This window comes from Pelecanus crispus, chromosome Z, assembly GCF_030463565.1.
Source record: "Pelecanus crispus isolate bPelCri1 chromosome Z, bPelCri1.pri, whole genome shotgun sequence".
Taxonomy (NCBI): Eukaryota; Metazoa; Chordata; class Aves; order Pelecaniformes; family Pelecanidae; genus Pelecanus; species Pelecanus crispus.
This window is the reverse complement of record NC_134676.1, coordinates 26,895,059-26,919,962: the sequence shown is the minus strand read 5'-3', so window position 1 is coordinate 26,919,962 and position 24,904 is coordinate 26,895,059. Positions and strand designations below refer to the sequence as shown.

The 24,904-nt window shown below is 39.5% G+C and overlaps 1 protein-coding gene across 1 annotated transcript in view; it reads right to left on the bottom strand.

The window, feature by feature from the left end:
• ARSB (arylsulfatase B) overlaps positions 1–24,904 on the bottom strand; it is a 75,312-nt gene that overhangs the window by 39,480 nt on the left and 10,928 nt on the right. The window contains exons 3-4 of the mRNA XM_075726339.1: positions 23,519–23,709; positions 22,747–22,954 (exon numbers count right to left, since the gene is read on the bottom strand). Coding sequence (XP_075582454.1) covers positions 22,747–22,954; positions 23,519–23,709 — 399 coding nt within the window. The remainder of the gene's footprint in view (positions 1–22,746; positions 22,955–23,518; positions 23,710–24,904) is intronic.

The window sequence follows — 24,904 nt, the reverse complement described above, 5'->3', positions numbered from 1 at the left end:
GGGTTGGAAGGGACCTTGAGAGATCATGGAGCCCAACCCCCCTGCAGTAAGCAGGGACTGAACCTGTGAACTTGGCGTTATTAGCACCATGCTCTAACCAACTGAGCTAACCCAGCTGGTCAAGCAACAGCCTGCTTCATACTATGAAGATAACCCACACTGGCAATACTCACAACTATGGGAAAAGCTTCATTTGGGATTTATACTTCATTAGACAATAGAAAACCAAAAAAGGCAAAAGTGCTGACTTAAGAATGAACCCTGACAAATGTCCTTCCCAGGATCATAAATATCTCTCACCTGTGCGCACTCCTTGCTAAGACAAGTCTACAGTGGTTACTGAACTCAGGGGCTATATTAATAGCATTAATAGATTTGTCAAAACTTCACGCATCAGAGCGCACGCCTCTGACAAATTCAGTTTCAAGTGATCAACGGGCTCGAAAGTTATTGTTGGGAGAAGAAATTAAATGGAAACATGTCCTGTAATGCTGTATAAGGCCAGTTTTCTAAGAAAGTAAGCTTAATCTCCCACAGTTGTACGCACAAGAATGATTATTGCCTATGTAGTGGAATGAAAAACTTGTTTTAAAAGCTATAAAGAGACCTTTGTGTTTTATTTTTTGGATGGTGGGAAAAACACTATATGAAGAATTTCCAAAGAACACTTAAGTACAGTACGACCAACACACTAACTTTCTTCACTGTATGGACAAGTGGCCTAAGTGACTTCCTTTCTGTGACTACTGCCTGCACACACTATCTTAGCAGCTTCTGCTCATTATGTTGCCTCACATTAATGCTCTAGAATAGAGGTGCTATGTTCTTGGCAAATAGGCCAGAAACTGGACTTCACTTTAAAGATTTCCCTCACTGCTCTTTCACCAGCTCTTATGTAGGACTCAAGTGGGTAAATTAAAAATTGTAAATAATACAGAAAATAATTTTGCATTTTTTGTATATTATTCAAGAGCAACAATGTGCCTTGTTGTATAGCTACTTATTTTCTTCTAGTAGACTAGATCTTGTTTCAGTTATACTATAGCAAAGTAACTTTTTTTTTTTAAACAGAGCATCCTTTTTTTGTCTCCCTTGTGACCACTCAGGTTGCTGCACTCTTCTTACGACCACAATTGAGCTACACCCCGCAGTCCCATTGGCATGCCTGGCAAATTGTTCCAGACAAGCTCCTCGGAGATGGCTTCCTGGAATTCCTCCACAGATTCATCCAGGACTGTGTTTGGTGCTGTTATTAAGCAGTTTTAACTCCAGTATTTCTTTTCAGTCTTTGTAATTTCTTAGTTCAAATAAGGAGGTACTCATAAGTCTCCTTACCAAAAAAAAAAAAAAAGAAAAAAAAATCACCCTTGCTGACTACATTTAGTGTGCAAATTGTTTTAGACAGTGAGAGTATCTCATAAAAATATGCAGCATTTACATAAACTGTCCTTAACTTCTATTTATTCTAAACCTTCCACTCTTGTTCTCCAGGGAGTTTAAGTTTGTGATACGTATTATACAACCTCAGTTACAATAGCAGAACTGTAATCCTAAGTATGTGTCCTAGTAATCTGATTATCACAGTAAGTTTAGCAATTGGTTTTGGCATTTGTAGAACAGGGGATGATCCAAGAATATGGAAAATATTTACAACAATAACTCTAGAAAATATAGCAGTACTTAATTATTTGCTATAAGAAAAATAAGTCTTAACAGAAAATTAAAAAAAACTCTTTCAGCACAACAATCCAAAAGGATAAGTATTTCTGCATTGTTTTGCATTGTATGTCTCACAGCACAACAAATTCTGCATAAATAAATTTTAGCAATAAGTAACAGAAGACCAAAACTGCTTGATACCAACAGAAAACCCAACATGCAATGTTTTTTATGTTAAAATGTTTTTTATGAGGTTAATAAATCTGAATACATAACTTCCCTTGGATATCTGGGTTCATTTTTAAAAATAGCCATCCGAAAGTTTAACAGATCTGTATGTATATAACTCATACATCCACAGAGCAAAAAATAACCAACCAACAGTTCATGGAAGTATATAATTAAGAATCAGTTTAAAAAGAAAAAAAAGAGAGAGAAAAATCAAGTGCTGTGTGCCAAGAAAGTCTTAGACTATGCAACCGCTTTTTTATCCTACTCAGAACACAGCACAAAGAATGCATTTGAAGTAATGCATCTTCAAGAGCAAAGTAAGAAGAAAACTTAACTTTAAGCACCTAGGAGCATATAAATACAATCAGACATCACAACTCAATTCACCAATCATTTGTCATGTACTAGTGCTTAATAACTTTAACCAACCATTAGAGTTTGTAAAGACCTAGCCTAACATTTCTGACTCCTGGCTACAAACACCTAGATCTCCCATTTTCCTGAAAGCAGTTGCAAAATACTTGCCAAATACTCTGACTGTATCTACAGTACTTTTCAAATCGAACATTGGCGTGCCCCAGCTATTTTTTCTGTTTTCCACCTGTGCTTAAGCTCCTGCTTTTTTGAATTGATGAACTTTTCTGAAGCTGCAAGAGAAAACTCCCATACCCTGTAATTTCTCCTCATGGGCCCCTGCAGTAAGCTGATCTAGCGCACATCTGTCTGATACATAAACCATGCCAAGCTCTATTTGAAAGGCTTGTCTAAAGCCGCACGGTATTTTAAAAGTGAGTACAGACCAGAAAGAAAAACAGCTCTGTTTTATTTTATAATGCAGATTTGGGCATTTCAATACATTATCAAATTAAAGCATCTTCAAAATAATGAGAAAAAGGAACCTTTTAAGCTCCTGCTACTCCTGAAACTAAAGGCTGCCGACATACTAAAGCCATCAACTGCACATAATCTAGCATGAAATATGTGCATAAAATGTTTGAAGAGGAAATATGGTCAATAATAATTCCTGGTACTTGTTCCAGTTTCTTGCTTCTGATTAATAGATTAATTCCTTTGTGAAGATGAGAGTGGAAGTAAGGTGCTTCCTCTTAGCTAAAAGGAACAATGGAGTCCCTCCCATATGCTCCCTCTTTCCCTTTAAAATAAGTAAGTGTTGTACATGTAATTCACAAGAATGTTTAGTTTCCAAGTGTATCCCCCCCCCTCCCTACCAAACAGAAGAGATATGTCCATATGGCAGACAGACACTCAGTAAAAGGAGGACCGGATAGGACTGACAAACGATCGCAAGTATGCTGTGGAGCACTGAATTTCAAGCATTACATTTTCTAAGTGCAGAGACTGTCCAATAGCTGGAAACATCTAGGTGTTTTTATTCAGTAAAAGCATTCGGAAGTTTATTTTGAATACATTTGGGCTTCTTCCTCTGCTTCTGGAAGCAGCGTGACTCCCTTAGAACAAACCTAGTGCTGTTATCCAAACAATGTTACGGATCTAATTAGGAGGCATATTTATAGCAGCTTTTGGAGCAAAAAGAGCAGGAAGTCAGGCCACTGTTACTGTGCTTACGGACAGTAAGCTGTATAAGGAGCAATCAGCCAAAACTAATGCATCCATACTTCTAGATGTATGGAAAATACCTGACCTCAGGCCTGCTGGTTTTGTACTTTAGGCTGCAGGTGTAAGGTAAGAAAGAAGGATCCAAGTCCAATACGTGAGGACAGGAGCCGGCAGAAAACTAGTTTTACATCTATTGCTGATCAGAGCTGTGTACAAGAAAAGATGTCCCTGACCGCAGATGCAGGAGAAGTGTTAAGGTGTGCACAGCCTGCTGGTGAGGCTGCCAGCCTCAGGGGACCATTATTTCACCTTTCTCCAGTTTCGTCTTCTGAGGGGGAGGGAAGAAATGACTACTTTGACCCAAGAACTTTTTTTTTTTTCCCTTTAAAAAGAAAAAAAAAACCAACAAAACCCCCTACTTCCAGGGATATGAAGCTGCCAAAACTTAGAGTTACATGCAAACAGCAGAGACAAATGATCTAATATACAGGCATTAAAGTCTCAGGGTTGTGCCCACATTTTCCATCCTAGTATCCTGTACCCCCTTTTCCCTGGTGGAGGGACTGCTCCGATTGCCTTCTGACACTTCTCTGGCACACAATAAACAGAGCAATCTGGAGGTAATTTAAGTGGTTTAGCACATCAGGATACAGCTGGGAAAGGTTTCGGGAGAAAAGCTGGGGAGGAAGAAGAGGGCCGTGCACGGTCCAGGAGCCAAGCCTGCGCACAGGAAGGTGGCATAGATGGGCACCTTCCAACGCCACCGCCTGCAGCCAGGGAAAACTGCCCTGTGTCGAAATGCTCCAACCAGCCCAGGAACAGCAGAAACCTCAACGCAGGGAATTAAGAAATCTGCTCCTAACAGCAGGAGCGGCAGAGCCACCGCTCAGTATCAGGAACATTTCAGCTGATCCTTGCTCATCCATTAGTACCCCAACTCTTCCTTTCTGTCTACAACTTTTATATTTTGTCTGCTATGAGCCAGATGTCTTTTTTCCTTCTTCTTAATATTAAGTGTAGGCACATGCACTGGCTTTACACAGTGCAAACGATGACTTGATTCCGGCAATTGGACAGATTTACATCTGGTTTTCACATCACTTTTGTTTGAGAGGAGTGACTCGAGTTTTTAATCACTTGGGGCTCTAGCTATACCCAGAATATATTGGCTCAATTCACCACCAGAAGGAAACACACATCTGCTGGCATAAAGACGTAAAAATGAAACAAAACTCTTTACTTATTACTTACTACACCAGACATTTGAAAAAAGGGCAGCACACACCTTAGTAAGAAGTATCTGTCCCTAAACTAACTCTCATACCGAGTACATAAACCACAAAAACTGAAATTCCATCCAACAATTCTCCAAACCAAATACATCAATAAAAGAGTAAATAAAATAATACTTTTTATAATACTAGTCTTAAACTTCTGGGGGAACAGGCATGAAGGTTAATTACTTTGTGATCTGTTGCAACTACTCCATCTCCTGTAGACTGTTTCACTCTCCTAGGGATGACAATGAAATGAAATACGTAAGTTTATTCAGCACGCACGGACAAGGCGGAAAATGCATCAGTCTTGTATAGGTACATTCAGCAATGTCCAAGGCCCTCCCAACAGCTACCTCAGCTTTGGCTAAACACAATCAAGCTTACAGGGGAGGAAAGGGATTATTTGATTATGTAACATGGTGACATAGAAACACAGGTAATGGAGAGAAATGGATGTTTACATAAATAATTTTCCTTCCCTTTAATGATCTAGGCAGCAGTTTTAACCAGTTTTCATAAACCTGTTTTTCAGCAATGGATTATGTTTTCAGGATGGGGAAATGCAGAGAACATACTTGCTGACTGAATATTTCAGAGTCATTTTTTACTTGTTATTTATTTCTTTAACATCTTTGCTGGGTGACAGGTAATAACAGCTGAATAACACACTGCTGAATCTAAGAAAGAGGATGTTAAGCTGGCTAAAACTGAACCGATTTTCTTCAAATAAACAGAAAAAACCCTAGTGTTTACAGTGTGCCTAATACTCCTCTCCTCCTCCTTGATTTTGTCACATCAACACTACACTCAAGTGAGCAACAAGAAGGAGCACTTAAACTCAAAATTTTTTAATTTAATAATGATTCTTTTATTCCAATTTTGTGATCTATTTTTTTTCCCAGCTACATGCCAAAACATGCCCTCTTCTAATTGCTCCCATGTTGGAATCTCTGCAATACACCTCCAAGACACCGTGGTAGTTCAGTAAGGTCACCAGCAATTTCCTCTTGGCAAGATCCAACCTTTCTCCAACATCATCATCCTTGAACTTTCTGCCACTTTTGATCATATTTCCTGAATCCTGAAGTTGTGAAATCTCTCCTCTTGGCAACTATCTAGCTTTACAGTCCACATTCAGTGCTCAAATATACACATATATCTCTCAGCGATTTCAAAGGGGAGGTGTTCACATGCCCGACGGAAACAACTGTAGACTTCAAAGGAATAGTCAAATTGCATATTTTGCTCTTGGTGGGCATTTTGGTTTTGATGTTTTTGTGCCTAATGATCATTCCGTAGAAAGTTTATCCTGGAAACTGTATCCTTTACAGGTTAACTGGTTTCCTGTTCCACTCCGGACACTGGGAAAGAAGCAGAAAAATCCATAATGCACTAACAGATTCCTCTGCTCAAAGACAGTATTTCACTGTAAACAGAGCTTTAGCCCTGGATGGCCAAGTGTTTCCCAGTACACCCATACTTCAGAAATAAGTTAATCCTTTCATTTTCAGAAGACGTCTTGCCTTCTTTTCTCTGCAAATTCCTTATCTAATGTAGCGATAGTAAAGCCATAAAGTGCATCCACAGGTTAAACCTGTGCTTACAAAAGGAGTCTGTCCGCTATTGTTTGTCATCCCTGAGGCCACCAATGGTCGGAATTTATCATCTCTTTCACATTATTGATCAAACCACTCACATGATCCTCAGCCTGCTCAGTCCAAACCTGCATTAGCAAAGATCCACTGTTTCAGTCAAATGGGCAGGGTCACTGTAAAAAAGGTTGAGACAAGAGGGGATGGTGGCATCCTGTGTGGTGAGCTCCCCCAATCTCCACAGTTACAGCTGTGGTTTTATCTTCCCCGTAAGGACTTCTGCTCTTTGAGTAACCACTACCTGACCTGCATATGTGAGTCCAGAAGTCCCATCCTCCCCATCCTTCCACTTTAGCAAAGGAGTTACTAATTCGTCAAAAATCCAACTTCAAGTCTCTCTCAGGATTATGGAATAAGTGACCCATTAAATTAGTCAAGGTCTTCAGGTCCATGTTTTCCCAAAGCCTCTCTCCTCATTTGCCTTAGGCTGCAGCAAGATGTGCTCTTTTGGCTCTGAGTAAACCAGTTTAAAGAGTTAAGCTAATTAAAAGCTCTCAGATCACACAAGAGGTCAACAGTCCCTAAAAAAGGCTGGTATAATTGCATGTGTGCTTACTCTTAACACAGTTCCATCAAAATTATCTGGATTAATAAACTGAAACCACTGTAACTATTAAAAATGTTCAAGCTACCCAAGGTCACTTGGAGACAATCACAGGAAGCCACATGCTGTCCCTGAATGCAGCTGAGAGATCTCAGGGGCATTGCTTGTGAAGGGAGGCACCTGTGGGCAGAAAAAGACCTGAGCCTTAGCCCCGCTCATCACCATCAGTGTCTACACAGCTATTCTTCCTCCTGGGGCATGCATTTTTCAATTTTTTTTCACATTTGCATGCTTTCTCCTACCTTTGACTTTCTAATGAGTTGTAACTGTTGGCCAGCAGCAGTTTGTGAATGTGAACCATTTGTGGTCAGTAAAATGTAATTATTAAACTGTTTTAAACAAAAGCTTTGCTTTTTCAATCCACTGAAATCACTGGCATACAGCTTGATGGCAGCATAATGTGTGGTACACTCAAGTAGGCAGATATGAATTCCTATCATTTGCAGCCACAACTGCAACTATGTACAATTTTCATGAGAAAAGTAATGGAAGCCACTTTTTTTTTTACCTCCATGAGAAGAGTAATGGACAAGTACTACTGAAAAAATTCAGACCTAACAGAAAACATGCATAGGATGTCGTTCTCAAGATCTACTTGTTACAAATGCTTACTTGATTGCAAAATGCATGACACTGCTGCAGTGCAAACAGAAAGCAGACTTAAAGAGATGTAACTATTAAACCTGTCATTAAATGTCGCATATCAGACATCAACATATTCTAACATTTCATTGTTAATTTGATAAAATATCTCCGTGCAAGGTACCAGAAGCAGTGCAGTGCTCCAATACATGCAGTCCTCTGCAGTTATCAGTAATAATCTTTTGCATAGCCTAAACATGTAGACCATATATAATACAAGAAGTTAATAATGAAAAACATGCACTACAGGTGCTGCATTATTTGTTTCTATATGTAGTTGGTTAAAGCCATTTACTCTTAAATAGAAGTGAAATTACTGCTGCAGATTTCTGGTTCTTCCCAACCAAGTTCAAGCAACTCTGGAATCTTAATACAGAATTCAGCAGCAGCTCACTTCAATGTACACAAAGCTCTGGCTATACTTTAACTTGAGAAAATGCAATTAGAGGTCAAACCTAAGAGCAGGCACAGGCAGCATTCCACATGGCAGCAGTGCTCAAAGTTCAGATAAAATGTGGGGGTGTTTCTTCCTGCTTAAAGAGAAATGTAAAGATAGACACTGTACAGTAACAGACAGATATTCCAGTCATAGGAGGCACATGAAGGTATCCAGAGACACAGAGATTTGTAAAGTGCAATTAGTAAGAACATATAGAGAAAGCAGAGGAAAGATTAAGACTGAGCTGTAAGGAACTGAAAAATACAAACAAGGATCCTTACAAAAGGAGGGGAAATTAGCTTATTAGTTCCAGCGTTAGTACGAAGAGCTAAAAAACCTGCAACAGACACTGCAGTTAAGAGCTCTCCCAGCCAGTTTCACATCAGACATTTACATAACCTGATACACTCATGCATGACAAAATCTTAACATCCACAACTAATGTATACAGTTACTTTCAAATTCACCCTGCTCAACTTCACTAGCTCTGAAGATGGACACTTTCCATCTTCTAGCCTTAGCTATTTTACAGATTTTTTTCCCAGTATTAAAACCTTCCATTAGAGTTCCCAACCCTGTTTCATCAAAAAAATCCTTCTTTTCTGCATGCACAGGAGATGGGCAACACTAGGCCTATTTAAGTTTAAATCCTTTCTGAATCTTAGAGAAACAGATGATCCAGAAATTTTCTATAGGCAAGAGCACAAAACTATGATACAAAACTTTCCTTTCACTTTTAAAGTCAACCAATTTTTAACTGATAAAATATCTTACTATAAATCAAATTTAATTTGGAATAACTAATATGCATTTGTGGATTTTAGTGTTTATTTGGGTTTTTTAACTCAAAAATCTGTAAAATGTATGGCTTCCTTGGCATTCAGCACATCTATATTCTGACACACTAAATAAATTCTGCTCGTTTTACTCTCCCATGAAATAAGGCAGAAAGGGAAAATCTTACTTCTTTAACACATGCTAAAGTGAAATCATCCACAAATAATAGATCTCTCATATTCTATGCATAAGAACAACACTGAATAATGGAAAGTGAGAGAGAGAAAAGAATAGGAAGGACAGTTGTGTGGAGCTTTTATTTGGAAGTTCTCCATTCCTTCTCTAGAATTTAGCCTTCACTCACATGTTTATTTGGAGTATACTTTAATTCTGGAATATTCATAAATATATGAAACAGATGCACTAACCAAACAATAGTTCATATGAACATACCAGTATGAAAAAAATGAAAAAGCAGAGAAGGAAAACAGATCCAGAACATCTCAGTAGGGATTCAAGTGATCTTTTTCACTTATTTGACTAAGGCCATCTTACAACACCTGCAGCTTCTTCCAAATTCTTAACCCGGACCAGATAATATTGCATGTTTCTTCCCCAAGTGAATCAATGATAGATTTTCCCTGTGTCTATATTGATTCATACAAGCAAGGGCTGTCCATGATTGACAAAGTAAGTCTCTTGGAAAAGCAGTATTTCTAAATAAATATGAAAACTTTGTGTGAGACAGTTCTGTGTTGTTCCAAACAACTTTAATCAGTTATAAAGGAAATCTAAAAATTTATGTATATAAAATTTCAAACTTATCTATTTACGTTTGTTCTATTAAACAATTATTAAAGAAATACTGAAATACAAAGTTATAAAAAGCTAAGTATTTCCATTTTGATTATTTTGTATGATCTTCCAAAATATAATGCACTGGTGGAATTCGCAGTCCTGAGGGACATGGGACAGGTGAAGAGTAAAGTTAGGATCCTGAATTTTAGGAAAGCAAAATTCCAGCTGTTCAAGGAGTTAGCCATAGGATCCCCTGGGAAACTGCCCTCAGGGACAAAGGAGCAGAACAGAGCTGGCAGATCTTTAAGGATGCCTTCCATAGAGTGCAAGAGCTCTCAGTTCCCAGGTGTAAGAAATTGGGAAATAAGGCAAGAGACTGGCATGGCTGAGGAGAGACCTGCTGGTCAAACCAAAGGGCAAGAAGGAAATGCACAGGCAGTGGAAGCAGGGACAGGTATCCTGGGAAGATTATAGGGATGCTGCCTGGTTGTGTAGGGATGGGGTCAGAAAGGCCAAGGCGCAGCTGGAGCTGAACCTGGCAAGGGATGTAAAGAATATTAAGAAGGGCTTCTATAGGCATATTAGCCAGAAAAGGAAGGTCAAAGAAAGTGTACCCCACCGATGAACATGACTGGCAAACTGGTAATAACAGATGAGGAGAAGGCTGAGGTACTCAGCAACTTCTTTGCCTCAGTCTTCACTGGCAACCTCTCTTCCCAGACCTCTTGAGTGGATGGACTGCAAGACAAGGACTGGGGGAGCAAAGTCCCTCCTGCTGTAAGAGAAGATCAGGTTTGTGGCCACCTGAGGAACCTGAACATACATCAGTCTACGGGACCTGACAAGATGCATCCCAGAGTCCTGAGGGAATTGGCTGATGTAGTTGCCAAGCCACTCTCCATGATATTTGAAAAGTCATGGCACTCAGGTGAAGTCCCGAGTGACTGGAAAAACGGAAACATTGCACACATTTTAAAAAGGGTAGAAAGAAGGACCCTGGGAACTACCGACGTGTCAGCCTCACCTCTGTGCCTGGAAGATCATGGAACAGATCCTCCTAGAAGCTGTTCTAAGGTACATGGAGGACAGGGAGGTGATTCAAGCCAGCCAGTATGGCTTCACCAAGGGCAAGTCTCACCTTGTGGCCTTCTATGATGGAGTCACTACATCAGTGGACAAGGGAACACCTACAGATATCATCTACCTGGACTTTGACACGGTCCCTCACAATATCCTTCTCTCTAAATTGGAGAGATATGGATTTGATGGATGGACTGTTCGGTGGATGAGAAATTGGTTGGATGGTCACCTCCACAGGGTAGTGGTCAATGACTCAATGTCCAGATGGAGATCAGTGATGAGTGGTGTCCCTCAGGGGTCTGTATTGTGACCAGTACTGTTTAATACCTTCATCAACAACATAGACAGTGGGATTGAGTGCACCCTCAGCAAGTTTGCAGATGACCACCAAGCTGAGTGGTGCAGTTGACATGCCTGGGGGAGGGGATGCCATTCAGAGTGACCTGGACAAGGCCAAGTGTGAGGTCCTGCACCTGGGTCAGGGCAACCCCCAATATCAGTACAGGTGGGGGGGATGAAGGGATTAAGAGCAGCCCTGCGGAGGACTCGGGGGTACTGGTGGACGAAAAGCTGGACATGAGCCAGCAATGTGTGCTCGCAGCCCAGAAAGCCAATCGAATCCTGGGCTGCATCAAAAGAAGCGTGGCCAGCAGGTTAAGGGAGGTGATTCTGCTGCTGTACTCTGCTCTGGTGAGACCTCACCTGGAGTACTGCATCCAGCTCTGGAGCCCTCACCACAAGAAGGACATGGAGCTGGTGGAGCGGGTCCAGAAGAGGGCCACAAAAATGACCCAAGGGCTGGAACACCTCTCCTACGAGGACAGGCTGAGAGAGTTGGGGTTGTTCAGCCTGGAAAAGAGAAGGCTCTGGAGAACTTATTGCAGCCTTTCAATACTTAAAGGGAGCTTGTAAGATGGGGACACAGACTTTTTAGTAGGGCCTGCTGTGATAGCACAAGGCGTAATGGTTTTAAACTGAAAGAGGGTAGATTTAGCTTGAACATAAGGAAGAATTTTTTTTACAATGAGGGTGGTGAAACACTGGAACAGGTTGCCCAGAGAGGTGGTAGATGTCCCATCCCTGGAAACATTCAAGTTCAGGTTTGGATGTGGCTCTGAGCAACCTGATCTAGTGGAAGATGTCCCTGCTCATTGCAAGGCGGTTGGACTAGATGACTTTTAAAGGTCCTTTCCAACCCAAACTATTCTATGATTCTATAAAATCAAGCTATCCTAAGAAAACATAATGGAATAATAGAATCATGGAATCATTTAGGTCGGAAAATACCTTTAAGACAATTAAGTCCAACCATTAACCTAACACAGCCAAGTCCATCACTAAACCATGTTCCTAAGCACCATATATATAGGTCTTTTAAGGACCTCTAGGGATGGTGAATCACTTCCCTGGGCAGCCTGTTCCAATGCTTGACAACCCTGACAGTGAAGAAATTTTTCCTAATATCCAATCTAAACCTCCCCTGGCACAACTTGGGGCCATTTCCTCTTGTCCTAACGCTTGTTATTTGGGAGAAGAGACCAACACCCACCTCACTACAGCCTCCTTTCAAGTAGTTGTAGAGAGCAGCAGGGTCTGCCCTCAGCCTCCTTTTCTCCAGACAGAACAACCCCAGTTTCCTCAGCCGCTCCTCATAGGACTTGTGCTCCAGACCCTTCACCAGCTTTGTTGCCCCCTCTTTGGACATGTTCCAGCACCTCAATGTCTTTCTTGTAGTGAGGGGCCCAAAACTGGACACAGTATTCAAGGTGTGGCCTGATGAGTGCCGAGTACAGGGGGACAATCACTTCCCTGCTCCTGCTGGCCACGCAATCTCTGATACAAGCCAGGATGCTATTGGCCTTCTGGCCACCTGGGCACGCTGCTGGCTTATATTCTACTGGCTGTCAACCAACACCACCAGGTCCTTTTCTGCCAGGCAGCCTTCCAGCCACTCTTCCCCAAGCCTGTAGCGTTGCATGGGGTTGCTGCGACCCAAGTGCAGGACCCAGCACTCAGCCTTGTTGAATGTCATACAATTGGCCTCAGCCCACCGATCCAGCCTGCCCAGATCCTCTGTAGAGCCTTCCTACCCTCGAGCAGATCAACGCTCCCACCCAACGTGGAGTCATCAGCAAATTTACTGAGGGTGCGCTCAATCCCCTCATCCACATCATCGATAAAGATATTAAACAGAACTGGCCCCACTACTGAGCCCTGGGGAACACCACTTGTGACTGGCCACCAACTGCATTTAACTCCATTCACCACAACTCTTTGGGCCTGGCCATCCAGCCAGTTTTTTACCCTGCAAAGAGTATACCTGTCCAACCCATGACCAGCCAGTTTCTCCAGGAGAATGCTGAGGGAAACTGTGTCAAAGGTTTTACTAAAGTCTAGGTAGACAACATCCACAGCCTTTCCCTCATCCACTAAGCGGGTCACCTTATAGAAGGAGCTGAGGTTAGTCAAGCAGGACCTGCCTTTTGTAAATCCATGCTGACTGGGCCCGATCACCTGGTTGTCCCATATGTGTCATGTGATGGCACACAAGATGATCTGCTCCATAACCTTCCCTGGCACTGAGGTCAAGACTGACAGGCTTGTAGTTCCCTGGATCCTCCTCCTGGCCCTTCTTGTAGATAGCCATCACATTTGCTAACCTCCAGTCAACTGGAACCTCTCCAGTTAGCCAGAATTCCTGATAAATGAGTGGAAGTGGCCTGGTGAGCACTTCTGCCAGTTCCCTCAGTACCCTTGGGTGGATCCCACCCGGCCCCATAGACTTGCGTGTGTCTAAGTGGTGTAGCAGGTCACTAACCACTTCCCCTTGGATTATAGGGGCTTCATTCTGCTCCCCGTCCCTGTCTTCCAGCTTATGGTGCTGGGTACCCAGAGAACAACTGGTCTTACTATTAAAGAATGAGGCAAAGGTGGCATCAATTATCTCAGCCTTTTCCTCATCCTTTGTCATGATGTTTACCACTAAAGGATGGAGAGTCTCCTTAGCCCTCCTTTTTGTTGCTAATGTATTTATAGAAATGTTTTTTATTGTCTTTTAAGGCAGTAGCCAGATTAAGTTTCAGTTGGGGTTTGGCCCTTCTAATTTTTTCCCTGCATAACCTCACGACATCCTTGTAGACCTCCTGAGTTGCCTGCGCCTTGTTCCAAAGTTCATAAACTCTCCTTTTTTCCTGAGTTCCAGCCAGATAATAGCAGATATTAAAAAATATCAGTGCTCTACATGACAGATTTAGTATATATCCACCCCACTGAGTGATTCCTAGTGATACTAAAAGCAGTATTCCTCTTTTCCTTGCATATTTAAAGTTCAAAAGTTGGCAATCTACAAAAGAGATGTTGTAGCTATCTCCTTTGTTAATGTTGGTTAAGAAACTAGTTGATCGGTAAATGGCATATATTTGGCTATATCTCAATATTTAATACCTTTATTCATACCCAATTAATTTAATAGTACCCAATATATATGTAAATTCATGGCGGTAGTCTAAAATAATGTACAGGGCAAGGAAGAAATACTAAAAGTTGTGCAAGGAAGAGTTGTGAGGAAAAACAGAGAAATTGTATTTATTCAAATTGTTCTAAGCTTTTTTGAAATCCCCTGCGGTGTTACATTAGAAGGCAGTCTCCCACAGAAAGCAGAAGACATTTCACCATTTGGATACCTAAGACTGGCAATCAGGGAAACAGACAGAAATCCATACCCACCAGGTCCTAGTAAAATAAGGAAGGAGCAAATTCCTTCCCTCTCCTCAAGTTTCTGATAACATTTCCACTTCGCAACACCTGAGCTCAGAATGATGAAAGCTTAAACAAACTCAAACTCACATCTTTTGGGGACTTTTTTCCCCTTTTCTTGTTGTGCTACTGCATTAGGAGATTTTACGAGTTGTAAAGAGCGACAACAGAAACACACTTCTAATCCTGAATCTCACAGCATCTAAAGCTATCCTACCACTGTGTCATCAGCCAGGCAGCCCAATTCCCTTAACAGAGGATGAATTACTTGGGATGACGGATCGAGGACAGATTTTCAACCATCTTTGTCTCTCTGATCCACTGATTCAAAACAGTATGAATCACTAAACTATAGGATGGAAGACGTTGCTTCTTTCTCTCCTTTGTGTAATTCTGGCTTTGTTCTCTGAGTTTTTTATTTTTCTTTCTGACATTGTAATATTGCATTTTAAAAACCAAATGCAATTCAACTTTGAATACCAGTGACCATATAAGTTCCTTTAATCCACAGCAACTAAATAATGGGTGTAACGAGTATAGAAAATGAAGGCAGAAATAAGATGGCATATCCAATTCATCCAGAGTTTAATTCTGTAAACATTTGTTACATGTTATATATCTAGTGCTCCTTTGAAGGGCTGGGGCTTTATGAGCAATAATGCTCTTACACTTAATCAGAACCATATGGAGGTCAGTGTGAGGGTCCATCCAACTGAAGCAGAACTGGAAAGTATATTAAAAGTTAACTGTGAAATTATTTCATACGTAACTTACAGAGTTTAAGAAGCCAATTTAACAATGTTAGTGTCTTGGTATTGTTGAAAACAGACCATGTCAATGAAGTGACTCACCCTACCTATGACATTTCTACAAAGCAGATTTCTGAAGTTCGTGACTAAAAATAAATAAAAGGAGTAACATGCAACATGCAAACAAACGCAGGGACAAACAAAAGACAGAAAATGGGACAAAACCCATATCCCTATACTTTTCTTGCTGTTGCCTATGTCTGATGGGGAGACTACAAAAAAGCCAAACCCCAGCAATTTTGTTTACATGAAGTGCCAACATCTCTTTTCCATAATGCAAAACCACGTTTTGTATGATTTTGTTGTAAATACTATTGAAATTATGAAGGCAGTCAATAGTTCATAGTAATAAAAAACAAAGAAGGGGAACTACAAGCAACGCTGATACAATAGTTTAAAACCCCCACAGTTATTTAATGGACATGATACCACTATGCACCATTTAATATGTACTTATTTAAAAATGAAGTAATGGATATAAGCAGGAGACAAGTCTACATGCATAATTCTTGTATACAGTTTTGGATGTAACACTACAATCAGTTGCCAATATCAACAAAAAAAGCAGGCAGTTAGCTGTTGCTTTTTTAAAAAAACCTTTTTTAATTTTCTGTGTGAATTTCATATATATGAAAGGGAATTAAATAGCACTTACTAGTGCCAGACACAATACGAGCCAGACAGCTTCAGTGCACAGCTCTGTAAATGCATCTCATTTTTGACCTCCAACATTCTTGCTGAAAGTCTAGGTCACAGAACAGGACTTCAGAGCCCTTCCTTTGTGTGATTTAAGCTCATAGTTTTGACTCACAGTTACACAGAGAGTGCTGTCGATAATAGCGGTAAAGGATCATATTTGGGGAAAATTTCTCCCCTCTGATCTTCACAGCACGAATAATGCTTATTCTGTATGTGTTCCAAGTGTGGAACTCCCATTGAGGTTTCATTTAAAAAAAAAAAAAAAAAAGAGTACAGAATACACAGCAGAGATCTACACTGTGGATAAGAGACTCGCAGCATGAATTAAGAGAATAACTTTGCCCTTAATTTGAACTCAAGTTCTTCCCTGCTTCCCCATATTGCATCTGAAAGATCCATTTGTTGCTGTGTTTTTCAATCATACTGCAAGTGTGACAGAAATGCAAGCACACCCCCTCTGATGGCTAACACGAAACACGTATTTCCAATGAAATGAACCAAAATCATTTGGTTAAGATCAGTTGGTGAAAAAACATCTGTTGTACACTTCAGCCTGATGCTGTACACTTTCAGTGGAAAGAGTAACCGTGAAGGTTCAATATAAGCAGCAGAAAAGTCACTCAAAAAAGTGTCTTCAGAGTGCTGACGCATTATTATATTTTCAGTGCTTAATACAGATTTTTGTGTGTGTGATGGAAGAACTACTGAAAGCCTTTCCATTAGAGGGACAATAGAAATAGAAAACTACACCTTCTACTATAAAATTCTGCTAATGTAATTCTTGTTGTGCTTTAAATACACCCATAGGACTTTAATTTTCCACCAAGGGAACATAATACCTCTCCTGCATCAGAGCACCATTTGCTGAGCAACTTTACTGAGCATTTACAGAACAACTTTTACTGAGTTGTGCTCAGATAAATCAACCTCTACAGATTTTTGTAACTCTCTTTTGAACTGTCTCTTAGTCTCCTGACTTTTCTAAAGCGGGGGGGGAAAAAAAAGGGAAAATTGATCTCATGGAAAAAAATGCATTTGACGTACACAAGATTCCAATAGTTACAAATTTAGCCCTACAAAAGCTGCGTGAACAATGCCCTTTTTCATCCTATTGATTTTTTTTTTTCCATTTTTTTTTTCCTCCCAGTACAGCTTTCATGATAGGAGCAATCCTAGCGCAGACAGTTTCAGGCGACTGCTCTCATTGTAAGCAGTCTCAGTAATTACAGAGGTCTCAGTAGTTACAGACCCTGCTGTGTCAGGTCTATACTAGTATTCATCATCACTTAACACAAGAGAAACAGAGGGAAATTTTAACCTAAAAATAATGGCAACAACCTGACAAACTGTTCATATGCCTGCAGGAAGCAAGTTAAGACATAGTCAAGAAAACTTTGGACTTGTCCCAGTGACGGAGCACTGAACCTGACCACTGATTTGGGTGTAGAAGATTCTGACACAAAGAATAATGGCTTCTTAAGCACTATTATGGAGAACAAACTAGTATAGTTTAATAGTAATCATAGTTTAAGACAACTTTTGAGAGCTGTGGAAAATTATTAAACATTGTTACATGCAAAATGAGTTGTTTTCAGCATTCATCTCATCCTGTGAACAAATTTACTAGGATAACTATTAGTGTGCTTAAGTCAAACCTTTACACAAAAATGGCCAGCTTGCAACTCTGGGCAAAATTCACTTGTGAGTTTCATTTACAAGTAAACTTCACTTTAAGCACTAACATTTGCTAAAAACAGGAAGAAAAATTCAAGATTCCACTTATGTTGGAATTTTTAAACATAAACGGAAAAAAGAAGCAAGTGCCTCTGGCACAAGGTCCCCCTCTGTTCAGAAACTCAGTTTTGGAGTGTTAGGTTTTGCATGGAAAAAGCAGGGTGGATGGGGAGGGGTTGATGAAAGAAAGAAGGGAAGATAAATAAACATTTCCTACATAACACTTTGGGTTTTCACAGGATTTTAAAACTGGGGAAAAAAATATAATATATTGACTATCAACATCTTCTCAGTTTTCATTTTGAAATTAATTTTCATCATAAGATAACATTTCTGCCTTTGATAATATATTCTTACAAATCAGTCTAGATGTCTCATTACTATTATCTCCACCATATGGCACAAAAGATATTCTTTTATTTCTAAAAAATTTATTCTTACCACCCACACTTTAATGTGGAAAAAGCCTAAAAAAATAAAAGCCAACACTGGAGTACAAAATACCAACCACATGCACCTTTCACTATTTATCATTGACATGCAACAACTCTGACTAATGCAAGGACAGTGATCAGCTGCAACTTTTGCCCGTATAATAACAAGCTTAAATAATCAAGAAATAGAAAAGTAGTATTTGGGAATATATGGACTCAAATAACTAGTTTGATCGAAGGTTCTTGCAGCTAAGGCACCTGTGCTTATTTCCTCTTAGGAAGCAGCAGATGCTCTGGCAGTAGATAGCCAGGCATCTTTGCTGACAATGCACCAAACCTCTCAGAATCTCCTGACAAGACCAATTAAAGCAGGTCTTCAGATCTGTAACTAAGCAGGTTTACTAAAAAAAATCTGACAACACAATCTTCAAAATTAGCACCTCTGACACCACAGCCAGAGAATAACTGCTCTAACTAATCTATCTGTCAGTTGGTTTGGACAATCTGCAATTAAAAGTCTCTCTGAAGTCCCTTACCAGCAAAAGAGAAGGAGCAGGAGTTCATTCAGGAACAAAGACATCAGGGAGAAGATAAAAAACTGCCCTTAGGCAACCAGTGAAAGTCAAATCCCTGGTTTCTACCAAAGTAGGAGCTGGAAATAAGCAAAAAAATCTCTACATTTTATTAGACAAAAGCCACAATATGCTGGCTGGAAGATTAAAAAAAAGAAAAAAACAGACTGAAATTTTTTTGGGGAAAAAAAAAAATCTAGCGGTGTGAGAGAGAGACTGTATAAACATCAGTAAGTATGTCCAAAACAATCTGTGCTCTTATTAATGAAAATTCTAAAATTATAAAAAGACCCTCTTTTGGAGTGAAAACAGTCATCACTGTCACATGCTCCATTATGGAAAAGATTTGTGTGGTTTCCTCTTAGCAATGTAAACCAAGGCTTGAGAAATTCCACATATTTTACTGTTCAAAGCCCTCTTATGGCAACTACCAGACACTGCAGTACTAATCCACATTTAAGAATTAACAGACGTATTGGAAGAAAGAGCAGTAAGGAGTTTTGCTCCAAAATTATTTAGCATACTAAAAAGCTGAAGTTAAATAAAGCAAAGGATAGTAGCTTTAATACAGAACTGAAATCAGAGGTCAGATTCCTTTGCTCTAATGTTGGCAAGTTTCCACCAAAATTACTTGTAATATGTTGCAGAAACTATAAACACATGGTATTTACAGCAAATCCCCACTTCTTACCTCAAATCATAGGTCTGTATTTGAAGCAAAGTTTGGACTCTCAGCCAGTGTTAATAGTGCTGAGGTAAATTTGTACCACTTGAATGCTTTTTATGACCTTTATTTATGTTAAATCAAGGCTCTCTTCATGAAAGCTGGTAGTTACAGTCTCTTATGTTTCCTAAAAAGAAAAATAAACCCTATGTCTTATTCTTTTTGATTTCAAGTGGATAAAAAGCCATGGGTATCCAAGACAGTGCTGCATCCATTTTTATCTGTTTTGCTTGAACAGGCAATGACTTCATTTTCACCACTGATCTCATTAGCATAGACTTACTTGTATCTGTAGTATAAAAGCTGCTCCATAAAAGCAAATTCTATTTCTTATCACACCAGTCAAGACTTTTCAAGCTACTACTTGATACACAAATATTACACCACATACAATTGAACTAGCTCATCTCTTTCTTTTCCTTATTTACCTGTAGAAATAGCTTGTGTATCTGTTCAAAAAGACAACAGAGATGTTGATTTCCACAATATACCGATGGAGTCAGACTTTGCTAATGACCAGATTCCTTCATTTTTGGCCCGGTGTCTCCATAGGCCACTTTAAAGAGGAACTGGAACTCTTCTACACATTTTACAAGGCCCTTTTAAAATGTGCGGTATTTCTGTTTGCCAGCTGGCATGTTTTCAAGGCACTTCTGGTTGATCCGTAACATATACAAATAGGAAGAAACACGAAAGAGTTTAATAAAAAGAAATCTGTCATGAGAACAAAGATTATATCATGTTCCAGAGTATTTCAATGAGCACCCACTAAAAAGAGATCTCTAATTTTGGGGTCGACACTTCACAGTGAAGGAATCAACCAGAAGACTGTGTTTGCTGCAAAGTTACTTGCTACAGCACACAATAGCAAATGATGACTTATAAATTATTTAGGGGGTGGGGGGGAGGCAGAATTTTGAAGCAGTCAGAGATGCAAACATCCAAGTGTGAATTTTGGCTGCAACTAAACTAAACAATAGTAATGAATCTAGTAAAATCTACCGTAAAAGTAGGGTCTTCGCTTCTTTTTCCTCTGCAGGTTTCCAACACTACAGTTATCAAACCACACAGGTTTATGACAAAACAGAGAGTGCTTTCATTATCCTGTGTCTTTAACTACTATGCTGATGAGACACATAGATAGTGCTTATTAAAATTATGGATACACTTTATCCTTCCCTAGATACTCACTTGCAGTCTTCATTTAAATCCTTAAATTCTTAACTCCACAACATGGGAAGAACTTTCTTGGAAAGAATTCCTGATCATAGAGGAAAATGTGTCTCTCCTGCTGTACCGAGCAACAAGAGGATCTCCCAGTCCCAGGAGAGCACCTGGGGCAGGGAGAGGGGCCACAGCTTCCTCAAGCAGGCATGCCCTCAAGAGCTGAAGGTAATGTCATACTATAAGTATATACCCATATTATAGCTACCAGTGCACACAGACTCCCAATTACAAAGGACTTGAAAGCTGTGCAGAGAGATCTCACATAGCACAACTCTCCGCACAAGATGCTCAACTTCAGACCCTCTCATGTTTCTTTTCAACCATGTTTTAACGCCCATTTTAAAACACACCATCTGCAAAAGCGATAATATAGAAAAGCTTCTTTTTTTTTTTTTTCCCTTTTTTTAAAATGCTTAATGGTTTCAACATTTGTTTTTTTGAAACTGGGTCTTTAATGCATGCAATGTTTTATGCCTGTAAAGAATAGTTGTTTGAAGTGAAGAGAGAACACTGAAAAAAACTGAATCAATGCCCCTTGGCCTGCTTGATCTAGTCCCAATTTCCCTGCATTTCAATCATATTAAATTCCATTCTCCGCAGTTTAAAATGTCAATTAACTCAAGAGAAGTCCCATTAGACAGGGCAGACACTGGATTCTCCTGACTGTTTGACACTTGTTGAAATGTACCTGTAATTGATTGCAAGATAACTACTGTTAAAAGCAGTATATACTGTCACTGTTTGGAAAAAAATGTTTTATAAACAAAAAATAAATTTGTCTTTTCAATTCAGTCACACCCTGTAATTCCAACTCAGATTTCTTTAGTTTTATTCCACAACATGCTGAACAAACATTACTGAAATAACTCTACCAGGACCCCATCAGCAAAGACTGGATTTTTTCCATATGGAATAAATATTGGTATCATTTTCCATATGGCTTTGCTTACTTTCAGTTCTAAATATGAAAACAGCACAAACAGAAACAGACATAGAAGAGTTATCGAATTCTCTTAGAGCCAAAACCTGGACACAAATGTAACACCATAAGGCAAACAGGTTTGGACTCAAAATGAAATTCCAAGATTCCAAGTGCTATAGGAAGCAGCTGCTAAACTCAGAACACATCACTGCATTTTCATCAAACCTTGGGGTTTGGGTTTTTGTTGTTGTTGTTGTTGGTTTTAAAGTGTTCACAGAAAATTAATTTGCCATTTTGACAGCCCTAATATGTAAAGCCTGGGCAAAAGAGCAACTGTAAGCATTGAAAGGCTACTTCCCACTCCCAAACAAACAAGAACAACTATGTTCCTGAAACCCAGCCAAGCAGCTGTATTTCAAAAAGGTTCTGTTTCATTCCTAATTTGGAAACAAAGGAGACTGCTTTGTAATGTATTATTTGCATTACCCTAATAATCTAGAAACCAGATTGTGTGCTAGAACATACAAAAACTTAGCTGGTAATTTGGCAGCCTAGACTGTATCATCACATATTAGGCCTCTTTATTAACAGACCTTTGCTTCATGGGAGTAAGGTGCCAGTGAAGTATTTCAAGGAAGACAAAAATTACATGTTACGTGAAAGTAAGGGAAAGAAAGAGTTTTGGCTTCAAGCTGCTTGCTGTCTGGCTGTTCGTGCTTCATGCAACACATGGCAATTTATAGGCTGATCAGACAACTACCCATAATGACAAATGAATTTGGTAGATCATTCTAAGGATTCAGTTCTGACAGATAGTCAGCAGCTACAGCAGCAAGTAAGACACCTCCAACTTCACTGCACTCTTCAGTTTTTACAATGCTGTTTTTACTCCAATAGAGTATCCCCCATTTGCACAGATACTTCTTCAGAGTTGTTTTCATCATGCTTGAGAAAGCCGTAAGCAGGGGAGAGATATTGCTCCTTCTGGTATAAAGTCTTGTTTCACTTTCATTGCACTTCTGTATTTGTAGTTAGAAAATACACGAGGAAGGACAGAAGGGCCACGTCTCTGCAGTCAACTTGTTAGACACTGTATCAAAGTTATTACTGAAAGAATATTTAATGAACTTACCAGTGGAGAAAACAAGAACTGTGTTGTCCCAAAGACCATATCTTTTTAGAGCATCAGTAAGATTTCCTACAGCTTCATCCATAAGAGTCACCATTGCCGCATAATGGCGCCTCTTTACATCTTTAATGGAGGAATATGGTTTCATGTATTCTTCAGGGACCTCAAGAGGATCATGGACAGACTGAAAAGCAAGGTAGAGAAAGAGGGGCTGGGGTGGAAGGGATAGAATGGAAATTAGTTGAACATAAAGTAGTACGTGCAAAAGTTACTGCAGTAAAAGCAGCCCTGATTCATCAACAGCTGCAGGCACTGTGTTTTGATTTATTCTATACTTCTCTCTTCTAATCCCTAAACGTAAAGTAATAAAACTTTGATAAAGGACTTTTGCGAAGCTGTGAAAAAAACATAGGGTGTGTCTTTTCTTCATAACACAGTTGTTAACAGTTTCTTTCTATGAAATTTCTCCCATTAAACTTTCCATTCTCTTTTTAGAAGAGCAAATTACATGCTATATCATTTCTATAAATTCATTATTTGAATTGTTAAAAAATAAATGGAGAAGGGTAGCAGGCCAGGGCTGTGCAGGCAAAGCTGATTCTGACAGCAGACAGGGCAAGTTTTACCTGTGATACTTCTCAAGTTTAGCTCTACATACCCTCCTGAAAAGCCCCGAATTACAGCTCAAGGGCAGGTCTCTCCATTAATATCTCATTAAAATTTTTTAAACATTCTTTAGTGCTAAAGTTATCAAAGTAACAGATGCTAACTGTACCTTCTCAGTTTTATGATTGGCTATAAGGTGTATAGCTCTTTCTGTGAATAAATTAGTAGAGTACATGTTTTTAAATCTTGTTGCAACTTCTTCTCCATCTCGGAAGTCCAAAGCACAGCGCGTTACGTTCTTTGCTTTGATGAGGACACAACGGTCATGAGAATAATAATCCTCACTCCCCAGAAGATAGCCTAGAACAGGAAACGATGTCAAATAAGCAGGCCAACATAATGTCGTATAAACAGACACATCAGGAGAAAAAGAAGTCAAAACTTTAGTGGTTTTGAGCTGAAAAACACTCATCCAACATTTGACCATCTGTAGTGACATCCCTTGACATTTAATACTTCATAGACTTTTTATTGCTAACGCAAGTAGTGATTTCAAATACTTGGTATCAAATACATTAGCATTAAACTAATGAACTGATAGCAAAGGCAGCAACCTATCCAAGTACTAGTTTGATTTTTAGCTGCTATGATTTTGTGTATTTGTATTTTCACATAAGACTTCTCTCTCTATTAGAAAGTTTGGGGTTTTTTTATTTATCCAAAAAACATCCAAGTATGAAGCATTTTTGTCAGCTGTAAAGCAACTTCTGATCCACTGCTGACACCAACTGGTGAAAAAAAGACACTATTATTTAAAGATACCAAAAAGAAAGTATGCAAAAATTCAAGAGGTATAGATTTGCTCCTGTCAAGGGCTATCCTGTTAAGCACTGAGTGCCTTTCCTTTTTATCAACCAGAAACAAATCTCTTCAAAATTTGTCGAATCTCAGTAATTACTTTGGAAATTAGATTTCAGATTTATTCCCCAATACCCTGAAAAAAGATGAATCTGGAAAAATATATTCCTAAGTCCTGCAAAACCAAACTAAAATTGGGGACAAAAACCCAAAATGGAGGAAATTAATTTGAGTTTTATTCAGCAGCTTCAGGTACAGTTACTTGTGCAAAAAAGTATACACAACAAGAATGAACTTCTGTTTTAAATACAATATAAACTTCTAATACATTTTCAGGAGGAAAAAATGGCTTTTGTTTCAAAGCACAAGGCAGACTGCCTGTATCAATGTACGCAGAGCCACAAGTTGCATTTTTCCATTTTGAGTGCCCAGCAGGGGAGACACCGCATTAAGTTTGCCAAAGAATCAAATGCCCCTTAATGGCAATCAACACCTACTGGAATTATATGAACGTTATAGTATATTAAACTGCTACACTATCTGAAAAATAATGTCACACTGGGCACCCAGTGACCATGCCCAGAACCAGCCTGTATTAAGGCCCCTGCATTAAAAGCCTGCTTGGTCCCAGGGTGAGATTTCATGAGGAGCACCAGCCTATCTACATCTATGCTGTCAAAAAGAACCCCAGCTCCTG